This window comes from Cajanus cajan, chromosome 2 (assembly GCF_000230855.2).
Source record: "Cajanus cajan strain Asha chromosome 2, NIPB_CcT2T_4, whole genome shotgun sequence".
NCBI lineage: Eukaryota > Viridiplantae > Streptophyta > Magnoliopsida > Fabales > Fabaceae > Cajanus > Cajanus cajan.
This window is the reverse complement of record NC_138518.1, coordinates 67,763,236-67,784,972: the sequence shown is the minus strand read 5'-3', so window position 1 is coordinate 67,784,972 and position 21,737 is coordinate 67,763,236. Positions and strand designations below refer to the sequence as shown.

Here is a 21,737-nt window from a genome sequence, read left to right as displayed (position 1 = left end):
AAATATTGTAATAAAAGTGAAAGAAAAATATATTGTGTAAAATAATACATTATTGTAAATATTTTAAAACGATATATCATGTATTAAATTCACAAAATATGATTGTTCTTTACCTTTATCTTTATTAAAAAAAAAATATATATATATATATATTATTAACGATATAATTGTGAAAATATTATATAAGAAAATATATAATTATTATTATATAAATTGGGCGTTAGAATCCGGCGTTACAGTTATTACCATTACATGATATGAGTTGGTGAAGCACTTTTCTCTTATACCTCATCAAGCTGGAATTAAGTGCGGCCTTAGTTTAATGCAATTTAAACTTACTCAACACGAGTTTTTTTTTTTTCTTTTTCAAAATTGGGTCGGCATCGAATGAGTACCTACGATTTTGGATTTTCTTGTCATGACTAGACGTGGCTACACAAAAAAAAAAATGACATGATATAAGTTCATTGTATAAAGAAGGCCAAAAGAAGAACCAGTGAAGATAATACTTCACATGATATATTTAGTTATATAAAAAAGTGGAAAAGGAGATCAATAAGTATACGAGAAGAAATTTGTAAGAGAAAATTCATAATAAATAATATATTTAAATATTTATTCTTGATCTTAACCAAATAACGTTGTATAATTCGTGCAGGGAGAGACTTTGTTGATGTTATACATTCCATCAAATGCTGAGAAGCAACATTAGAGAATCTGGTGCAAAAACTTGTTAGCAACAGAAAGTGTAAAGTGGTGATTTGGAGAAAATGTAAAAGATGGTAAATAAGATTTGATTCATAAACTAGTTGGATTGCAAAATGTTGTATCCAGCTGTAAATCATCTATTCCATCAGTGGAAAGAAAGATTCCGCGTGAGCCAAACGGGGTGAAAATGACATTTGACATGGCTGAAAATTGAAAAATGTAAAGAGAAAGTGGACTTTAAAAAGCTGTTATTCTTCGCCCAAGAGAAGCTGTTTGCAGAGGAGTGGTACTGTATTTATGGTAAAGTCTTATGAACGTAAAACATGATGATGATGATACAATGTTTTATACGTATAACAATGATAAAGTAATTACTTAATATCACTTTTTTAACTTAATCATCATCAAAATTAATTAATATCACTTCTTTTTTTTACTTAAATTTCACAATCTTATATAATTTTTCACTTAATTTTTGAAATAATGCATTTAGTAGCCGATTTTTTATTTTTTTTTCCAAATTTTGTTATCTCGATAATTCATCATTTGTCTTCATTAGTTTATTACTTTTATTACATTGACTATCACATAGAATATTATATTACATTATTTTTTTTACATATTACATCAATAATTCATGTTAACAGTGAACATATTAAATAAGTCATCAATGTATCATATTAGGAGTTAATTAACAAAGATAAAAAAATTGATTAACAAATGTTAAAATGTATATGTACCGGGAGGATCACATCGATCACGTGAAATGGCACGTGATGCCCTCTTGGTCATCGAGACGGTTGAGACAAAGGTATTTTCCATGCAGTAGTTTCGGCTATTTTGGTGGCCGAGACAGCCGAGACGAATGGTGTCTTACGTATACTAGTCTCGGTCATCTCGGCTGTCGAGATGACTAGAATACAAGGACTTCTACATTAACTGGTTCGTCACGGCTCTCGGACACGTCGACAACCGAGATGGCCGAACCTACAAGGCCCCTTGCGCCCAAGACATCGAAGACTCGGCTGTTAGTAACCCAACTAGTCGGCCTGATAATGTCTTGGTGCGATCGGAAGCTGAGACCCGAAAGAACAGCTTCACCTTTCGGCTCGGCCAACGGCCGAGACGGCTAAATACAACAATTAGGACAACGATCATGATTAACAAGGACAAACACATGATTAAGGTATAATGAACTGTTTATCATCGTATTACCTAATTTGGTAAATGTCAGAGGAGGCCCACCACGCTCAAGATTCATTATAACTAGTATAAATAGATAACATAAAATGAGGTATGTTACTGTTTATTTATTACCATCGAGATTCGTGTTTGTCCTGACTTGAGCGTCGGAGTGTCTTTTGCATGTACCCTCCTCCTTTCGAAGCGTTCATCCGAAGCTTTCGTTCGGCCTTCAAACTTAGAAAATTACGAGTGTGCCCTTAGACATGTACAATATAAAATTTTTGAAATTAAATGACAAAATACATAATTTTAAAAGTCTTCCCTCAAAATTTACAAAATTATAAAATTTGGATGAAAAAATACAATTAAATCTAAAATAGTATTAGTTGTGCAACTATGATAAAGAAAAATAGAAAAAAAAATTATTGATCGATGTTACCCAAGAGACATGAGGAGAAAAACTTTGACGTAATTTACCAGTCATTTGACTTAAAGTTGAACTGTGATAGGATTGCAGCCTCTCTGCATTTATTCAAATGGCTCAAATTTTGGAAGCTTATATTTAATTAAATAAATCATCAATTTAATATATTAAGTGTCGCCTTTCTTTTTAATAATTCTTGAATTAATAAAATTATATAAATAATTATTGAATAATTAAATATTTATCAATTTAATTTTATCATTATATTGATATTGATATATTTTATTTACAATGAGAAACTAATTTTAAGAATTGTTTTAAGAAAATAGATGATGCACATCCAATTACAATTTATTATTTATGATAAATTGTTAACTTTTGTAATGAGAAAAAATAAGTGCGTAGATCTTTAGCCCGAACTTGCATTTCCTATGACGTGAGTTTAACACCTTGTGATTATTAAAATTTTAGTTTAGTGAAGATATTTACTTAAAGCGATTTTTTAGTGTTAAGAAATAAATTATGGTAATTGGTTGGAGGATATATAACATGTCATTGGTTTCTTGTCCGACAATGGAAGGGTTTCATCTCCTATATATCTACCATTTTAATGATAAAAAATAATAAAAAAATATATCTGATAATTTTGAGTTCAAGCTTATGGTGTGTTTGGGGAATGTGATTTAAGTAGGGAATGGAAAAGAAAATGAAGGGTTATCAAGGAATTAAAAAAATGTGTGTATTTGTAGAAGATGATTTAAGTGAATGTGTGAGAAAATTGTGGTGAGACTCGTGTAGATTTAATTCCACTCCATTAATAGTGGATTTGTGTGAAATTTTTCATAAAAAAAAACATAAATAAGACTATTCTTATACTATTGTGTAAATAATTAGTTAATAAAGGATAAAATTATAATTGTTTAAACAATATATTTTACATAAAAAGTTAAAAACCTAACTATGTAAAATACATTTTCAAAATACTATTTTCTCTCTATTTTTTTTATCTAATTTCACTCTATCAAACTACAAATTTTACACTATTTCCTATCTATTTTCTATCAAATAAATTTTTACTTATTCTTTTCCAATCCCCTCAATTCTTCCCCCTTTCTCAAACAAGTAAAATAAATAAATATATTCATAAAATCACTTGGATCAATGAGAGTTGAAATAGTATAATTATGATAGATAAAAAAAATTCATATAAAATTATATTAAGTTTCATGACGAGATTTTATCATATCAATTCTTACTGGACTCAGCTGAATTTGTATTGTCTCCACTCAACCAAACTCATTTTAACCGGTGTGTATAAAAGAGTGGATCATGTTTTGTCATTTCTCTTTTCTTTTTTTTTTATAATTACGTGGGTGAAACTTTCATTTTTATCAGAAAATAACACCAAAAACCACTTTTGTCCTTTTGCTTTTCCTTTGAAAAGATCGGTCACAGTTCAGTCCCATTAATGACTTTGAAAAAACAGTAAAAGCAATAGGTGGGACTCAAAGTTTAGAAAAAGCAAAGGTTTCAATAATAGTGGGATGATGATGGGTTTGGGACTACACAACGTTATGATCTGCATCATTTCATTATACCCCTTAAAAAAATCGATGGCTAGAGTTGAAATTGACAAATAAAAGGATTAGACATGTACTGTAAGCAATCAGTTCAAACTGTGATTAATATCTCTAACATTAATAATGTCGCACTCGATTATGTATGATTTTGTTTGTTATTCCGAGTGCACACGAGCTTGATTCCTTTAAATAAGATTTTGATATTTAAGTCTTGCGTACCAAAAAAATAGGTACGGATGAGAGAAATTTGTCTTTAAATAAGATTTTGATATTTGAGTCTTGCGTACCAAAAAAAAAAAAGGTACTGATGAGAGAAATTTGTCTCCTTGACTTCTCAATAGATAAAAATAAAGGTAGTATAGTATACTAACCAGCATATATCTCTCCCCTATAGTCTCTTGTCAAGAAGATATTTATGTATATTTTTTATCCAATTGAGCATAAAACCAGAAAGTGCACTGCACAAAAGGAATGGAGTCCCAGCTTTTCTTATTTTCAAAAAGTTATATTATATGCATCAAACGTACTGAAGGCAGCCTTATAAAGCATAAGAGGAGTTGCAGCAACTTTATTATGTTTTTATGCATTTAAAAAGCCTTTGAAACTTTCCTCCAATTAGATAATGGATACTAATTCAAGAAACTGGAGATTGGCAAGAAAGGCCCAATTGCTTGTTGCTTCTGCTCTTCTTTTGCTGCAAAACTATCTGGTCATCTCTTTAGAGGCAAGCTCTGTGAGTGCAACTTAAGTTCCTTGTTCTGCTTTAGCATACATGGTATATACATGTCAATAATATTTGTCATTGAGCACAATCAATTATTAAATAAATGCTTCTAGGTGCACATTGTATACATGGGAGAGAAGATATATCAAAATCCACAAACTACTAAAAAGTATCACCACAAAATGTTATCTTCACTCCTAGGAAGGTATGGCATGTGTCCTTCACATACTCATTTTCCAATGATGTTGTATTACTTTAATAAGAGTCAAGAAAAAAAATAACCGTAAATGTTTTCTTTTTGTTTTGAAGCAAAGAAGCTGCAAAAAATTCAATTCTTTACAGCTACAAGCATGGTTTTTCAGGGTTTGCTGCAAGATTGACAAAACGTCAAGCAGAAGCAATAGCAAGTATGATCCTTGCATTAATTAGGCACGTCATATTTAACCTATTTCAGAACATTTTGAAAACTATCTACCATGTAATGCAGAGTTTCCTGGGGTGGTTTCTGTCATTCCAAATGGCATTCACAAACTCCATACAACCAGAAGCTGGGACTTCATGGGGATCCATCATTCCACATCAAAAAATGCTTTCTCAGATAGCAACTTAGGTGAAGGAACCATCATAGGTGTCATAGACACAGGTAGTACTAGTAAATAGTAATTATCCTCTTACAAAAATAATTAAAGGCATGTTTGAGTAAATTTCTCATTAAGCACTTGTAGGAAAGAAAAAAATGAAGAAAAAATGAAATAAGTTTCTCCATAAACTAAATTTGAGCTAATTTATAAAAATTTTCTTCTATTAGCTTTTCCAAAATCTTGCTTTTAACTTATGCACAAGTTATATTTAGTTTATGGAGAAGCTTATTTTGATTTTTCTTTCTATTTATTTCTCCTAGAAGTGCTTCTAGAGAGTTCATTCAAACATTTCCTAATCAGGCATTGGAAAGTGGAGATGTAACCGATGCCAAAAATGGTTTCTTGAAGGCATTTGGCCAGAGTCACCAAGTTTCAACGATGAAGCAATGGCACAAGTTCCATCAAGGTGGAAAGGTGTTTGTCAAGAGGGAGAGCACTTCAACTCCACCAATTGCAACAAGAAGATAATAGGTGCAAGATGGTTCTTGAAAGGAATAACCAATCAGACCAAGAAACTTCTCCAAGGAAACAACACCAATGAATATCTCTCGGCAAGAGATGGCATTGGCCATGGCACTCACACAGCCTCCACAGCAGCTGGTTACTTTGTAGGAAATGCAAATTATAGAGGACTTGCTTCTGGTTTAGCAAGAGGAGGAGCACCCTTGGCTCACTTAGCTATCTACAAGGCTTGTTGGGACTTTCAAATTGGAGATTGCACTGATGCTGATATCCTGAAGGCTTTTGACAAGGCTATACATGATGGAGTTGATGTCTTAACTGTTTCTCTTGGCTCTTTCATTCCCTTGTACTCCTATGTTGATCAACGTGATGCAATAGCAATTGGGTCCTTTCATGCAACCGCTAAGGGAATCACAGTCGTCTGTTCAGCTGGAAATTCTGGTCCTATGTCTCAAACCATTGTAAATACTGCACCATGGATCATTACAGTTGGAGCTACTACAATAGATAGGGCCTTTCCAGCAGCCATCACCCTTGGAAATAATCGCACTGTGTGGGTATGCTACAACTATTTCCAAACCAAACTGCTGAAATATACTAACACTTGGTACAAAAATATGTTGTATACTTGTATTTTTTTAATCTAAATATGACTTTACATGATTTTGGTTCTAAAGAAAATTCCACGAATTTAAGTTTTTTGTAATTTTTTTTTAAAAATGTTTCTTATCACTGTTTAGTGATGACGTGCCGTGCCGTGATTAATTGTGTGCCACATCACCACTTAGCAATGACAAAAACCATTTTAAAAAAATTTTACCAAGAATAAAACTGGCGAAATTACCTGAAGTCTAGAAACATGTTTAAACTTGTGACTATTGTTATATAGGGACAGTCCATTGATACTGGAAAACATAATCTTGGATCTGTTGGGCTCACATATTCTGAACGCATTGCTCTAGACCCATCAGATAATTTAGCGTGAGTCCTCTTTTTTTTTTTTAAAAAAAAATTATATTTAATTCACATTCCTGTACATTTTATATCTACTGTTTGTGTCTTCCTTTAGCAAGGATTGTCAATCTGGTAGTCTAAATGCAACAATGGCAGCAGGCAAAATTGTTCTTTGCTTTTCACTATCAGATGAACAAGACATTGTTTCTGCATCACTTACAGTCAAGGAAGCTGGAGGAGTTGGATTAGTATATGCACAATATCATGAAGATGGACTCACTGAATGTGATTTGTTTCCATGCATTAAGGTAGATTATGAAGTGGGGACACAAATATTAACCTATATTAGAAGATCAAGGTGAGTGAGGAAGTATGCTTAGATTGATGACATTGGCTTTTGACATGTTCATTTGAGTAAAAATTTATAATGTTTATATGGAAGGTCTCCAAGAGCAAGCTTAAGTTTTCCAAAGACTGTTATTGGAAAATGGATATCTCCTCGAGTTGCATCTTTCTCATCTAGAGGACCTAGTAGCATGTCTCCAACGGTGCTGAAGGTATACCTGGACCTCATATTTACATGCATGATTTATTTTTGTTCGGACCAAACTTCTTTCCTGAAATTTTGAGACAAAAGTAATTGAATATAGTATATAACAACAAAAGCAAATTTGGTTTGCGTGTGCTAAAAAATGTGTACCTAGTGTGCTATGATGTGTAAATTATAGTCAGCAACTTACCATAAAACAAATATCTATTGCTCTTGCTCCATTTTTAATTGTATGATGCCATCATTAACTTCTACTTTGGGGATGATTCATGGAGGTAGCCTGACATAGCTGCACCAGGTGTGGACATTTTGGCTGCATTTCCACCAAAAGGCACTACAAAGAGTACTAGTTTTACATTCTTGTCTGGAACTTCAATGTCCTGTCCCCATGTGGCAGGAATAGCAGCTCTCATCAAATCCAAACACCCAACTTGGTCACCTGCAGCCATAAGATCAGCTTTGGTAACAACAGGTGAGTCAGTGGAAATCATCACATCAAAATTACATCTTTACATAAAATCTATATCCATAAAAACTAACTACTGCACTAAAAAAACTAGCCTCTCAAACTGGAACTGATGGAAACGTGATATCTGAAGAGGGTTCCACACTTAAGGCAGCAGACCCTTTTGATGTTGGGGGTGGACACGTGGACCCCAATAAATCAATGGATCCAGGACTCATATATGATATCACCACTGAGGATTATATCCAATTCCTATGCTCCATGGGTCACAGTAGTGCATCCATTAGCAAAGTGACCAAGACTACCACAAGTTGTAAGAAAGAAAAGCACCAAGCACTTAACCTCAACATTCCTTCCATATCAGTTCCAAACCTGAAGAGGGCTGCAACAGTCAAGAGAACAGTGACAAACGTGGGAAACATAACTGCAGTCTACAAAGCTCTGGTGAAGGTTCCAAATGGCATAAAAGTGAGAGTTGAACCTCAAACTTTGAGTTTCAATTCAGATACCCGAGCCCTTACTTTCAATGTTAGTTTCCTGTCAACTCAGAAGTTGCATGGATATTACAAATTTGGGAGCCTAACATGGACAGATGGCAAGCATTGTGTGAGGACCCCAATTGCTGTGAGGAACACAGAGTTTGAATCTTAAGCGGAATGTTATATGTAGAAATGAGCTTAATTGATCAACAAACTACGTAAGTTATTATTGTTTGGAATCATACTATATACAGCACATTCTTTAGTGAACACATGCAGCACGTATTCTTTGAGGAAAGAGAACTAGTCGTGGAATATAACGTCGATTGTTGAGATTAAAAACTTTTGTTGAGATTGCAATTAACAATTATAAAGCTTTTGAATGAAATGGATGCTTGACACCGATTTTAAGCTGTGAAGAGCAAATATCAGATGTTAGAAACGAAAAAAACTGCACTGATTTGACGGTAGATTTCGAGAAACTCTAAGGAAGATGGGACTTACAGCAGATATTAAGCAAGTTTTTTAAAGGTTTCTGATCTCGAGTTTATGTGCGATTTTTTTTTTTTTTTTGAATAAACTCATTAAATTGAGAATGAAACTGACGTGTTTAATAAGACAAACGTTTTTGCCCAATAGAAAAATAGTATATGAAAAAAAAACGTTAAAAGAGCGGTCCTAATATCTTTTCTTATAAAATGCTGATGATACCTAATTAGACCGTTAGCTGACTTATATTTTATTAAAATAAAGAGTAAATTACAATTTTTCTCATTAAATTACACCTTTTTCTCTTTTATTTTAAATTATACATTTTTTTCTTTGAAATGTAAATATAAGTTTGATTTGAATCTATTCTAATATAAATAAAGGGATGAAATGTATTTAATCACTATAAAATTTACAAAATATGATTTTAGTCTCAATTTTTTTAATACTATTTTGCTCCCTTTAATTTGAAAATGTGTCATTTTTACTTCTCAAAAGTAATTTAAATCGCACTTAAAAGTGGATATAAAAGCACTACCTAACCCAAATTGAAAATTAAAAAAAAGTAAATTTTATAATTAGAGAACAGAGAAAAATAATTTGAAACTAAAATCGAACTTAAGTAATTTTAGAAGGATAAAATCATACTTTATCCTACATAAACTAAAAAAATAAAAAAGGCTATTTTTTCAACGTTATTTGTTTTGAACATCCACAATAAATATTAAAAAAAATGTAGATCAATTTGAAACCTTATCATGATTAGTTGCTACTGATACTAAAATGTATTAAAAACAGAATAAAATATTAGGAAACACATTCATACTCATTTACCACTGTTAAAATTTTCATTTATATTAAAAAACTAAAATGTAACTTGCTAATTCCTCAAAAGAGCATACATTTTATAATAATAATAATAAAGAATATAAAATAAGCATCTCTCAAAGAAATGAAGTATGATTTGCTCCAAAATGAACCGACAACAACAACAATCGATTAAAATTCAATTTAAAGATTTATTTCTTCCTACTTTGTCAGGAGAAAATTAAATTTTGTAGGTATACATCTCGCAGACAGTAACAGAATTATTAAAAAGGCAATTGAGAAAGTTAAAAATTATAATATTTTTCTGTTCCCATCCACTCCTTTACAATATTAATCGCAAACAGCATAAGAATTAATACTTTTTATATAAAATCCAATTACAAAATCCACCAAGATTAAAAAAGTAACTAAATTAATAATAATAAATTTATCTTATCTATATTTTTTTTTCTAAAATTATCTTTATACTATTTCTCCTTTCTTATTAATACTCATATTTTCTAACCAATTAAAATACATGTCTTATATTATTGCTTTCTTCTAATTAATGTTTATTTTTCTCTTAATCAATTAAAATATGTGTTTTTTAAAAAATTTACAATTAATACATTTTATCAAATTAAAAAAACACATTTGAATTAAAAGTATTTTAGTTTAAAAATAATTAATTTTAGTATTAAAATGGCTGTTAGAAAAGTTAAAATTTATAATACTTCTCTTCACTTCCGTTCCTTTACAATATAACTCGCAAACAAGATTAACGGAATTCTATTTCATTCCCTTATTATTCTTCCAAACAAAAGATAAGGGAAACAAGCTAAACATACATCACTACAACATTACTAAAAGCAAATAACCTACGAAGAAAATCAAGATAAGCAAATTGATCATACAAAATTATGTTTGCAGAGTAACACTTATGATGGAGCACCAAGATATGAAGCAAGTCGTAAAATATCACTAAATATTCCACCAGCTGTGACCTGAGCACCAGCTCCTGGCCCACGAACTATCAGAGGCTGATCCTGATACCTTCTTGTTGTAAATGCAATAATATTATCTGACCCAGACAATTGTGCAAACGGATGATCCTTCTTGTATCTTCGCAGTTCTACCACTCCTTTTTTATTAGTCACGTCCACCACTCCCACGTATCTCAAGACCTTCAGAGTTCAAATATAACAATTTGAGTTGCGATATATTAGAGAGATGTCATAATGAAAAATATACATGCATATATATTTTGAAGGACACAAACAGGAAGCCATAAACCCAATATAAATCAATTCTCATACTGTGTTTACTTGAATCAAGGTCTATATGGAATACAATTATTCTTTTAGATACTTTAACAAAGAATACTGTTGAATTTACTCACTTCCCCAGCATTCTCAGCATCTTCTTGTTTCTTTGTGAACTCCTGATCAAATTTTGGTAGCTCTTGCATAAACTCCTGAGCTGATGCACAATCCTGCATAGAATCATCATAACATCTGTGTCAATTAACATGCTACATGCTAAAACTAAAAACTTAACAATCAATTTTAAATTGGTTCTTACTCGTAGTGGTTCTGGCACAAGGCTTCCAACTGGAATATTAGACAATTCTAGCTTTAATCCAGATTCCCTAGCAAGAATTATCACCTGTAGATCCAAAGCAGCTTCATGATGTTGAATCTAAATGGCCACTTCCAAAACAGGATTACATGAAGCATAAAAATGCTATCATGAAGCAAGATTAACATTGTGATTAACTTCCATGTTCCAATTAGTTAGAACAACAACCAAACTTTCCAATTAGTTAGTTACAAGGACAACAACCAAGCATTTTCTCACCAATTGAGGTCAACTACATGGGTCAAAGACAAACTATTAACCTCTAAATCCTTAATGGTTTCACCTGCAGTTTTTCTTACTCTCCCTCGTGTCTATAAATTAGACTACCCTCCAACTGATCTACTATTCTTAGCTGGAGCTTCTACAGGTCTTTTAAATAAAACTACATAAAGCAAGCTTCAACCATCTTTTCTAAATAGGTGCTCACCCAACTTTCTCTCTAATGCATTCATTCCTAATCCTATCTTATTGAGTAGAGCCACTTATCCTCCACAACATTCTCATTTCTACTAGTTTATTTTCTCGTTGGCCTTTACCACCCAAAACAGATACACGCATCTGCATTAAAATTCATGGGACTACTATAAAAATCATGGGTCATTTTACATTATTTACAAAGCAATGAATATTTAAGTTTATAAGAATGAACTACGAATAATATTGCTGTGTAAACAAAAAAACTATTTACACTGAAGACTCAACTCTTTGGCAAACTCATGTATTAAGTTGCTTGCACATTTGCTTTCACAGTTTGTGCACATTAATGCTTTAATGTGTACCGTTTCTGACTCTACTCATATACTACAGATGTACTGTAATAAAAAAATTATACACGTGAAAACATGTAGATTAGTATTGGCATGACACTTGCAAATACTTTATCTGGCACAAAACCTCACTAATTCCCGTACAATTTATCGGATAACACCTTAGTTCCACTGTAACTTTTTCTGAGTGATCCACAAGTCCAACTTGGACTCCGTAAGATAAATTTCTTACAAGTAGCATTTTCCTAATATTAGGCATTTCTTCAATTTTTCTCTTAAAAACGTTTATACACTAACATTAATATAAAATACTTTTACTCCCACCATTTCTTTCTATCGGACATTTTAGACTAAAATTTGTGTTCTTATTTATCCATCATTTTAGAAGGCAAAGATAACATTCATTAGTAATTATTATTTTTCATTATATCAATATTTTCATCTAATTCTTAATTATTTTACACACTTATCATAAAATAAGTTAATAAATTATTGGGAAGTCCAAAGTTAAAATAAGACCCAATGTGAACCATTCTTCCACTTATCCTCAAACATATATAATTCTACATGCTTTGGATATTTAACCGGACCAACCATAATCGTAGTTGATAAGAGAAAGGGCATATTAATTGAAAAGAGTATATTAGGAAATTAGAAAGTAATTTTAATATAAATAAGGCATTAATATTATTTCTTAATATATGTGTGATACCTTAAATGGCACTTAAAAGAGAGTGGGGGCAGTCTCTCAAATACCTAATATATTCAAAAAAATAAACATTTATTTATTTCAATATTTAAAATTAGTACATTTGCTCAACAAAAACTGTGTATTGGCACCAAAGAGGACTATCAATAATATAATAATACTTCAATCGTGCATTGACATCAAAATATTAATAATATTATCAACTTTTTAATGTGTTTTTAAATTTAAGTGCTTTCAGTATCTAAATTAAAAAAATAACAAATTCTGGCTTGAATTGAAATACTTGATAAGTGGATAGGTAGATGTAGATCAACTTTAAATTCAAACCATCAACTGAATCCAAGCTTCAAAATGTTTGACCAAATCAACCTCAAACATCTAAATATTTCATTTGGTTTTGGATCATTTAAATTACAGCCTACTCAAAAATCCTAAACAAAAATGAAACTTAAAATATGTCCACAGAATAAAGGAACTTTAGTAACATTTGACAACAAAATTTGGTAAACGAATACCATATTGTACCTTTCTAGCAACATCTGTTCCAGACAGATCATCCCTTGGATCTGGTTCAGTATAACCTGCTTCCTTTGCTTCAGCAACTACCTCACTAAAAGCCCGGCCATCTTTGAAGTTATTAAATATGTAACTCAAAGTCCCACTGCAGAGTCAGGCAATACTTGTGGTTAATGGTCAATACTATTGAAAAATGCCTATAGATATTAATAATCCTCGAAATATGTTCTGATTTTTGTCTTTAGAGTGGGAAAATTGCAAGAGTGTGAACAAATGAGACTGAATGCAATATCTGAGAATTTTGACAGTGTCAATCCACAAATTAAGACCAATAAAGAGAAATTACACAACAAGACTAACCTAAAGATTCCTTCAATTTGCAATATTCTGTCTCCAGTTTCAAGCAGGCCACGTAAAGTGCTAACAATGGGAAGACCAGCTCCAACAGTAGCTTCATAGAAATAATGTGTATAGGATTGCCTCTGAAGAGCTCTTAACCTCAAATACTGGATGTAGAGCAAAGGTGTGAAAAAGCTCTAACATTAGTAGCATATATACTAGCAACAGCGGTTGAAGCTTAAAGAAAACACTTTCAAAATAACAAAACATATTATTAAAACATGTCCATGTCTTCAAAGTACTTGTTCAATCAGAATAGCATGATCCAACCCAATGCCTACTATTGTTCACTGTTTCAGTTTATGCTAACCATAAAATTTGATTGTAGATCGGTAGATCTTAATAAATTTGATTGTTGACTATTGGAATTTCCATTTTCAGCAGAGTAGATGCAGAAAAAATAGGTTTGTAGTATCAAAATCCTACAGCATTGATTTCAGGAGATAAGTCAACAGACAAGAACATGTTATCCATCAAAAGGACAATATGGATTACTTTACCTGATCAAGTGGTCCTGAATTTGCCTTCTTGTTAGGAGTAACTACATGTATTCCTTTGCGTAACCAGTCATAGTAATAGCCAGCAACGCCAGTGTCAGCCGTGCAGTCCACTAATGCCGTGTTTGGTATAAAATGATTTCCATGTACATGTTGAACAAATTTTTCCAAATCAGCCACTTCTCCTCTTTCCCCTCGAAGTTCTCTCCATCTAGTTAAGTCAATTCCCCTGCAAGGAGCAATCACAGTATATAAGATTGAACAAAAACCAACATTGTCAATAATGCACAGACAACAAAGCTCAATAAAACTAAAATCATAAGATGAATTTTGTAGATCTATAGCCCCATGTCCTCTGTATTAACCAATGAATTCCTAATCATGTTACTATGGCCTACAAGGTAAAAGATAAAAGAGATCCAACTCTCATTGATAAAACTTCTCCAATAACAATAAAACGAACTAGTGATAATACAACCATATGCGTGTACATTATACGGCTTCATTTTGGGTGACACTGTATTTGTCCACATAGCTTGGAGCCTAAAATGCCATAAAGTTCAGAGTTTCTGGAAGGTAAAATGATTAAGCTAATATACCATGTTTGCGACTCTATGGTGTCTTGATCAAATATTTTAATGGAAAATTGTTGCGATTTTGGGTAAGGACTCTGGTGTCTTGATCAAATATTTTAATGGAAAATTGTTGCGATTTTGGGTAAGGAGTGTTATTATGCTAATTTGGTTCTTTTCAGGGTTTTGGTTTCTTCCATACACGGAAGGATTGGAAACATCTTTTGTATTTGATTTTTTTCGCCTTCATTTGATTTTCTTCAGGAAATTCCTTTCAAGCTTTTCTTTCCTTCTAATACTTTTCTTCTTTTATCCCAATAAGAATACATAAATAATATATAATAGGCAATAAAGCCTTCCAAAAAAGATAAAAGAAGTAAAGTGTAAAATGAAGTCCACTTTCTCACATAGAGGGCTAACTGTACAAATAAGAAAGCCTAATTATCATTCAAATATATATTTCAGTCAGAGTGATTCAACTTACGCTTCACTAAGAAGCATTGACTTTGAGCCAAGTATGCCCATTACACGCAAATCAATGTTAAATTCTTCTTTCAGGGTAGAGGCCTGCATTAAAAGAATTGTCATGTGAATTTGCCACTTATTACAATTCCAGTATGTTAACATGATAAAATAAAGTTATCCCAACATATTTAAACATGGAGATGTAAAATGCTTGTAAGGGAACGAATCTCTACAAAGAAAAGTCTTCCAGTCAAAAAAGTGAGAATTCTGAGAAAAAGATTCTGGAAGTTTTTCAGCTAAACAAGTAGCACACAATATCACTTTTGCAGTGATGTACACAATGCTAATTATAATTAATTTATCAAAATTACTTTATTCTACCAAACATAGGACAAATCATCAAGACCAAGAAAAGTAATTAAATTAGTTATTTTTAATTAATTCTACCATAAATTTAAATTTTATTCCAAAGATACTATTTGCTTTAATTGATCGCTATATTTAATGTAAGTACTCATAATCACATGTGAATGCATGGAAAATAGAGTTAATAAATTAAGGATATAAAATAAATTTACCCTTAATTAACTTTAAAAACTATTGCTTTTTGCTTATAATTAGAACCAACTAGAGGTAGTATTTTTCTTTCCATCACTTGTTTTGAAAGCAATCATCTGAATTTCCTCTATCTTCTTGTATAATGATAAGAACACCTTTGGAGATCCATGCCACAAAAGCTAGCCATTGTAGTTAGAGAGCAAGGCCCTCATAAACCATAGACTAGAATCTCAAACTTCCATTGTGGGGCTTATGTCCCATACCTAGCAATTGGATCCTAACATTTCAAATCATAAAACACAGTAAAACTGATGCAGCTTTAGAATAAAACAAATTACTTGTTATTAAAAATAAACTTTGTTCTTCAATTATAGGCATCATTTTCTTGAAGTACAGTTTTAAATTTGAAGGAGTACTACTTAATTTCACACCAAGGACAATAAAAGGCAAAAAACTCACAAAAACATAAATACAGGTGAAACCAAAGCCATGATACATGCATACAAAATTTTCTACAGAAACTGCACCTGATCCCTTAGCTGGTCAAGTAGTGTGCTCCCAATTAATCCAGGTCCAATAATGCCCATTGCTATGGTGGTTCTTGAGAGATAAAATCTGGAATGGACAGCTCGTAAAGCCTTTATACAATCCTCTCGCTTAACAACAACAGTAATATTGTACTCAGAACAACCTTGAGCTATAGCACGGACATTTATATTGGCCTGTTTATGGAAACAAGTTTGAACATAAGACAAGTGAAAAGATGTAAAAAAATAAGCCAAAAATCTCAAAACTAAGCAATATCATAAACATAATTCCTAACCTTAGCCAATGCATTGAAAAGGGAGGCACTAACACCAGGAGTGCTTGCCATTTTCTGGCCAACAGCAGCCAGAATGCTACAATTTGGAATAACTGCAACCTGAGATTTGCTACATAATTTAGAATGCAATGAAGGTAATTAAGAAAAAAGGCATTAAATTTCAACATCATCGTCACATAATAATTTAAATGGAAGAAATAAAATTACTCGGTTTTCAAGTTTCTATTACATGATAATTAACAAAAAAGAAATAAGCACAAATTCATAGGAAAAAAAACATTCCATTTGATAATTTACAAACAAAAGAAATAAGCACAAATTCATAGGAAAAAAAACATTCCATTTAACACAACTTTCACATCCGACTATCTCAAGAGTCACAGAAAAGAACAGGAGCATATTCCAAGAGACTATGCAGTATGCATTCCTTTTGATTATAAAATAATTATTGCAACATTTCCAATACAAAAAAGAAAGTCGATAATATTATATTGAATTATGTCATGAACATCCAAGTATCAAAATACAACAATTGGTGAACAAATTCAAAAGGAAACAATTTTTTTGTGATAAGTGAGCGAACATAACCCAATGCAATTCAACAGTGACTCCAACACACATAATGCATATTGGTCCAGGCAGACTCAATGCACATAAAGCACTATCTTAAACATTTTATAGTAATTAAATTTTTTTTTATATTAATCCAGTGCCAGAAAAAATAGTCTTTTAATCCCAACATAATAAGCAGTCTGAACCTTGCACATTTATTTTAACCCTAATATACCCTTATTGTTAATTAAGATTAAGAGGAAAACTAAAAACACTTACACAATGAAGACAAACTATATAGAAAAGATAATACAAAATAGAATGTATAATGATAAAACTTCAGTCTGATATCACTCAAGTAAGTCAAGTCTTAACAAATGAACAGAAACATGAATTTGGTTGTAGAAGAATTGGATTTAGCACCTGAGAAAGACGCCCGTTATCCAAAGCCTGACGAAATCTAGATTGCAATGCATCAGCAACAGCTTTTACTTCTTTCTCAGGTACAGCAAAGCATACAGAATGCTCACTACTAGCCTACACAATCACTGTTAATGATGAATGCAATTTCTTATACATCAACATGGACAACTAGAAAATAGTGCAAAAAAGTTATAAGTGCACCTGAGATATCATGATAACATTAGCTCCAACATCTTTTACTGCCCCAAAAATAGCACTGGCTGTACCTGGAACACCAGCCATTCCAGTTCTGAAAAAAAGAATTGGAGAAAAATTTGGAATCACAACTTAGACAAATAATATATGTTACAGAAAACCTTAAATTAAATAGAAATCATCATGCAGCAAAAATGCCAATACGTAACACAACTGCAATTCATAACTCACCCCTCAACATTTACAAGTGCCAGGTTGTCTATGGTTGCAAATCCTTTGACATAATTTTGTAGGTTCTGCATATCTTCATGATCATTAACAGAAGGATGGCAGATCTTTGTTCCAGGAGCCGAAAGGTTGAAAATATTCCTTATCATGATGGGTATGCCATACCGCATCACAGGAATAATTGTTCGAGGATGCAAGACATTTGCACCAAAATAAGACTGTAAAACACAGTTTGAAAGTTAATCTATTTAATTTTTATGAGCAGAAGGAGTGTTGCGGCTTTCCGGCATTAAACTCACCATTTCCCATGCCTCTTGATAAGACAATGTCTTCAAAATCACAGCCTCGCTAACTGCAGAAGATATCATTGTTTATATTTAATCAAAACTTCATGTTATGTCAGTCAAACATAAGACAGAAAGCACCATCAATAAGCCAGGTGGAACTCCATCTGGTTACTAAAAGCCTATTCTCATAATCAATTCATTGTTCAACTCAGACACCAAGTAAGAAGCATCACATACCTTTTCTAGGATCTGCACTATACACACCATCAACATCTGTCCAAATTGTGACCTGACGAGCCCTAAATAGAGCACCCATAATTGCTGCTGAGAAGTCACTTCCATCTCTCTTCAGTGTGGTAGGAATGTTTTGATGTGTGCTTGCAATGAATCCGGTAGCAATGATTACCTTACATGGATTCAAAGAGTACCATTTTTCAAGTCTTCGCTCAGATTCCAAATAGTCAGGATCAACTTGATTAGTACTAGTAGGATTCACAATGAGGACATCCCTTGTATCCATCCAGTTGCAATCAATCCCATTCTGCAGAACCATACAGAGAAGCACGACGCATGAGCTAAATTCAGATAAAAGAGGATAAAGCATATCTTTCTAAATAAAACATGATACCTTCCTAATAACTAGAGATAACATCTGAGCAGACCATAATTCCCCATGTCCCACAACAAAATCTGTAAAGGACTCTGTTGCATGACCAGCTGCAAGATATTAAGAATGTTAGCTTTTTACATATGGTTTTATTGACTTGGAAAAAGCATATGATCAAGTGTCAACAAGAAAAGTGTTTTGGAAGGCTTTGGAAAAGAAAAATGCTCACATGAATTATATATTAGCTATACAAGACATGTAAGGGTAACCACAGTGACAATTTCTAGAAGCAAGAATAAGGACTTTGTTGTAAGGATACGTTTACATCAAAATCAGCCTTGAGTCCTTACTTATTAATCTAATATTGGATGTGCTTATCAAGGACATACAGTTCAAAAGATTATCCCTAAATGCATGCTTTTGTGGATGATATAGTTCTGATTAAGGAATCAAGAGAAAAGTTTAACTCTAAACTTGAGCTTTGAAAACACTTTGGAATCAAACAATTTTCGCTTGAGTAAGAGCAAAAAAGAATATATGAATTCCAACTTTAGCAAGAAACAAGAAGAAGATGGTTTAAAAGTAAAAATTGGAGAAAATGTCGCACCACAAATTACTGAGTTAAAGCATATGGGATCAATATTACAAAATTATGATGAAATTAATGAACAAGTCACACACAAGATATATGCAGGGTACTTAAAATAGATAAAGGCATTGGGTGTTATTGGTGATCACAATGTACATATCAGGCTAAGAGAGAAGTTCCATCATACAGCTATGCTCTATGATAGTAATGTTGGGCTTTAAAGGGACAACATGAGAAAAAAGAGTTAGTAGAAATAGGAATGTTAAGATGAATGTGACCACACAAGAAAGGAAAAGATTCAGAATCATTGTATGCAAAGAGATATTGGTGTAGCTAGCACCTATCGATAAGAAAATGATAGAAAACCAATGTCATGCAATCAATTACATGTATATTACAGATTATGTGACCAATAGTATCATACTTCCTTGAAATACATCTAATTAATTTATGTGAGCATTAATGACTAGAAAGTACCATACAATAGTGTCCAAGATAAGAATAATCAGTATTATAAAATAGAAAACAATACACGGATAATGCAATATACATCAACATCAATATAACTAAATGTGCATACAACACCAGAAAATGAGAGCCACAAATGCCAACTTATACTTAACAAGGACAACGTGAAGAAAACATCCTAAGTGCAAATGAGGATTTATAAAATAAATAGATATAATATAACTGAACAAAAGAAAACAAATAAATTAATAAATACAGAAAAATCAATAGGCTTTTAGTACCCAAAAAAAAGGATCAAAATATCAAAGAGAGATAGAGTTGATATGCTTATAACCTATGTATATTGCACGAAGCATCGCCTTGAGGTTACTGATATCATGATGCAATTTAGACAAAAAACTAGCAAGGTTATCTCCATCAAGTATGTCATGTGCAGTTGCACTATGCTTCTCCAAAACAGCATCCAATGAAGATATGTAAGACTCATCGCGTGACTGAGCCTTGTGGATAAGGTCATACATCATATCTGTCACCTTTGACATTGCAGAGACAACCACCAATTTCCTCTCCGAATCATCCTTAACAACTATCTCCGCAACATTCTGTATTCTTTGTGAGGTTCCCACACACGTTCCACCAAATTTGTGAACAGACCACGTTTCTCCTTTGGCCAGTTGCTTATCCTCTAATGACACATTCGTTGACAAATCTGTTGCTCGTAAATAAAGAAGAAAAAAAACATGTTAATAAATTTGCCTCTTTCAAATACCAATGACAAATCCTAGCATAAAAGTAAGTCGCAACCTGTAAATGAAGCATGTACTGCGGGGCTCGGTGCCTTTCTTCCACGTGGTAAAGTAAAACCCTTCCTGAGACAGAAACCACTGTATCCTCACCAATCAGTGGTTAGCAAAACACACAAAAAAAAAAACAATTAATCTCGGGGAGAATATCATTTAAACGCATTTATACTTCCAAAATTCACAAAACAGTCTACGTTCTTCGAAGGATAAATAAACAAAAAGACAAAAGTAGAGAATATACTGTGTGTAAAACAACCAATCATTTAAAAGATTACTTAGTACGTCTCTGCTAAATATATAATGTTTACAATTTTCGTTAATTCACTCTTATTACTCAAACTGAAAGAATACACCCTCAAATTCTCCATTCAGCTTATTAATCAAATACCACACATCATAACCGATATTCGCTCTCTCTTGTCCGCTTATTCTCTCTTTTTAAGAGAGAAAAGTGAAGATTAAAAACAATAAAGTCGCATCATCGAATTCAGAAGTGTTCAAGTGAGTAGGCATTTGACACAACCATTCGCGCCATTTGATCTATCTAAAACGAAACGCGAAGAGAACCGAGGAAAGACGTGGATTCGCGAAACGTACCGAAGGGAATGGGAAGAGCGCGAGAGGAAGAAAGGGCGGCATTGAGATTGGAAGAGGTTGTGGTGAGAGGGGAGCGAAGTGTGAGCTGTTGAAACGCGGGATAAGTGAGCGACGGCGGTAGAAAACGACGACGACGCCATGGCTGCGGACACCGAAACGACGAGCATAGCAGTAACTTTATAAAGGCACTACGAATTACTGTTGTCGTGCCCCTAGCGATGCAAATTCGGCGGCCGATACTACTTTCCTCGTGGCCAAACCCAAACACAACTTCTCTAATAGGTTAAGGTAATATCTAATAATTTGCCGTTTAGTCTCGGTCTCAAATATGAAATATCATATATATCATTCATGTCGTGATTCATATAATAAAGATTTATATTAAAAAATGTAAATTATAAAAAATAAAAATAAAAAACTTTATGTTCTTATCTAATGACAAACTCTTCGATGAGATTGGTAAGTTTCATCTCTTTCGCAAGTCGGTCACTTCAAAATGGAAGTGGTACTTGCAAAAGAAATTCGATGTATAAGTTAATTTCTATAGATGTGAGTGTCTTATATATATGAAGAGG

The 21,737-nt window shown here is 32.6% G+C and overlaps 2 protein-coding genes across 4 annotated transcripts; one reads left to right on the top strand and one right to left on the bottom strand.

Annotated features, from left to right (window-relative positions):
* The first annotated feature begins 4,255 nt into the window (after positions 1-4,255).
* Positions 4,256-8,445, top strand: LOC109808892 (subtilisin-like protease SBT3.5). 3 transcript variants are annotated; one of them, XM_083068798.1, is made up of 10 exons: positions 4,256-4,621; positions 4,735-4,826; positions 4,931-5,028; positions 5,109-5,264; positions 5,611-6,281; positions 6,614-6,705; positions 6,794-7,036; positions 7,121-7,235; positions 7,508-7,700; positions 7,789-8,445. In XM_083068798.1, exons 1-10 carry the CDS (start codon positions 4,520-4,522, stop codon positions 8,343-8,345), a joined length of 2,319 nt encoding a protein of 772 aa, XP_082924924.1. In that variant the 5' UTR covers positions 4,256-4,519; the 3' UTR covers positions 8,346-8,445. The 3 variants fall into 3 exon arrangements, with proteins under 3 accessions (XP_082924924.1, XP_020227652.2, XP_082924925.1); XM_020372063.3 differs by having other exon boundaries at positions 4,256-4,630; XM_083068799.1 differs by lacking the exon at positions 4,256-4,621 and having other exon boundaries at positions 4,984-5,028.
* Positions 8,446-10,178: 1,733 nt separating this feature from the next.
* On the bottom strand, positions 10,179-21,474 carry LOC109807968 (bifunctional aspartokinase/homoserine dehydrogenase 1, chloroplastic). Its single transcript, XM_020370730.3, has 18 exons — positions 21,163-21,474; positions 20,567-20,646; positions 20,097-20,471; positions 18,727-18,815; positions 18,336-18,639; positions 18,111-18,163; positions 17,815-18,029; positions 17,590-17,677; positions 17,389-17,502; positions 16,414-16,512; positions 16,118-16,312; positions 15,052-15,134; positions 13,999-14,224; positions 13,460-13,605; positions 13,109-13,244; positions 11,051-11,134; positions 10,869-10,961; positions 10,179-10,653 (listed from the first exon to the last, which is right to left on the bottom strand). Exons 1-18 carry the CDS (start codon positions 21,327-21,329, stop codon positions 10,408-10,410), a joined length of 2,793 nt encoding a protein of 930 aa, XP_020226319.2. The 5' UTR covers positions 21,330-21,474; the 3' UTR covers positions 10,179-10,407.
* Between the last annotated feature and the right edge of the window lie 263 nt (positions 21,475-21,737).

Excerpts from the sequence above, each read along its gene's own strand:
- LOC109808892 (XM_020372063.3), top strand. The coding sequence starts at position 4,520 with ATGGATACTAATTCAAGAAACTGGAGATTGGCAAGAAAGGCCCAATTG. Across the intron at positions 5,029-5,108 it reads TCAAGCAGAAGCAATAGCAA|AGTTTCCTGGGGTGGTTTCT; the intron begins GTATGATCCTTG and ends CATGTAATGCAG. Across the intron at positions 7,236-7,507 it reads TGTCTCCAACGGTGCTGAAG|CCTGACATAGCTGCACCAGG; the intron begins GTATACCTGGAC and ends TCATGGAGGTAG.
- LOC109807968 (XM_020370730.3), bottom strand. The coding sequence starts at position 21,329 with ATGCTCGTCGTTTCGGTGTCCGCAGCCATGGCGTCGTCGTCGTTTTCT. Across the intron at positions 20,472-20,566 it reads AGTACATGCTTCATTTACAG|ATTTGTCAACGAATGTGTCA; the intron begins GTTGCGACTTAC and ends TACGAGCAACAG. Across the intron at positions 18,816-20,096 it reads GCTTCGTGCAATATACATAG|CTGGTCATGCAACAGAGTCC; the intron begins GTTATAAGCATA and ends AATATCTTGCAG.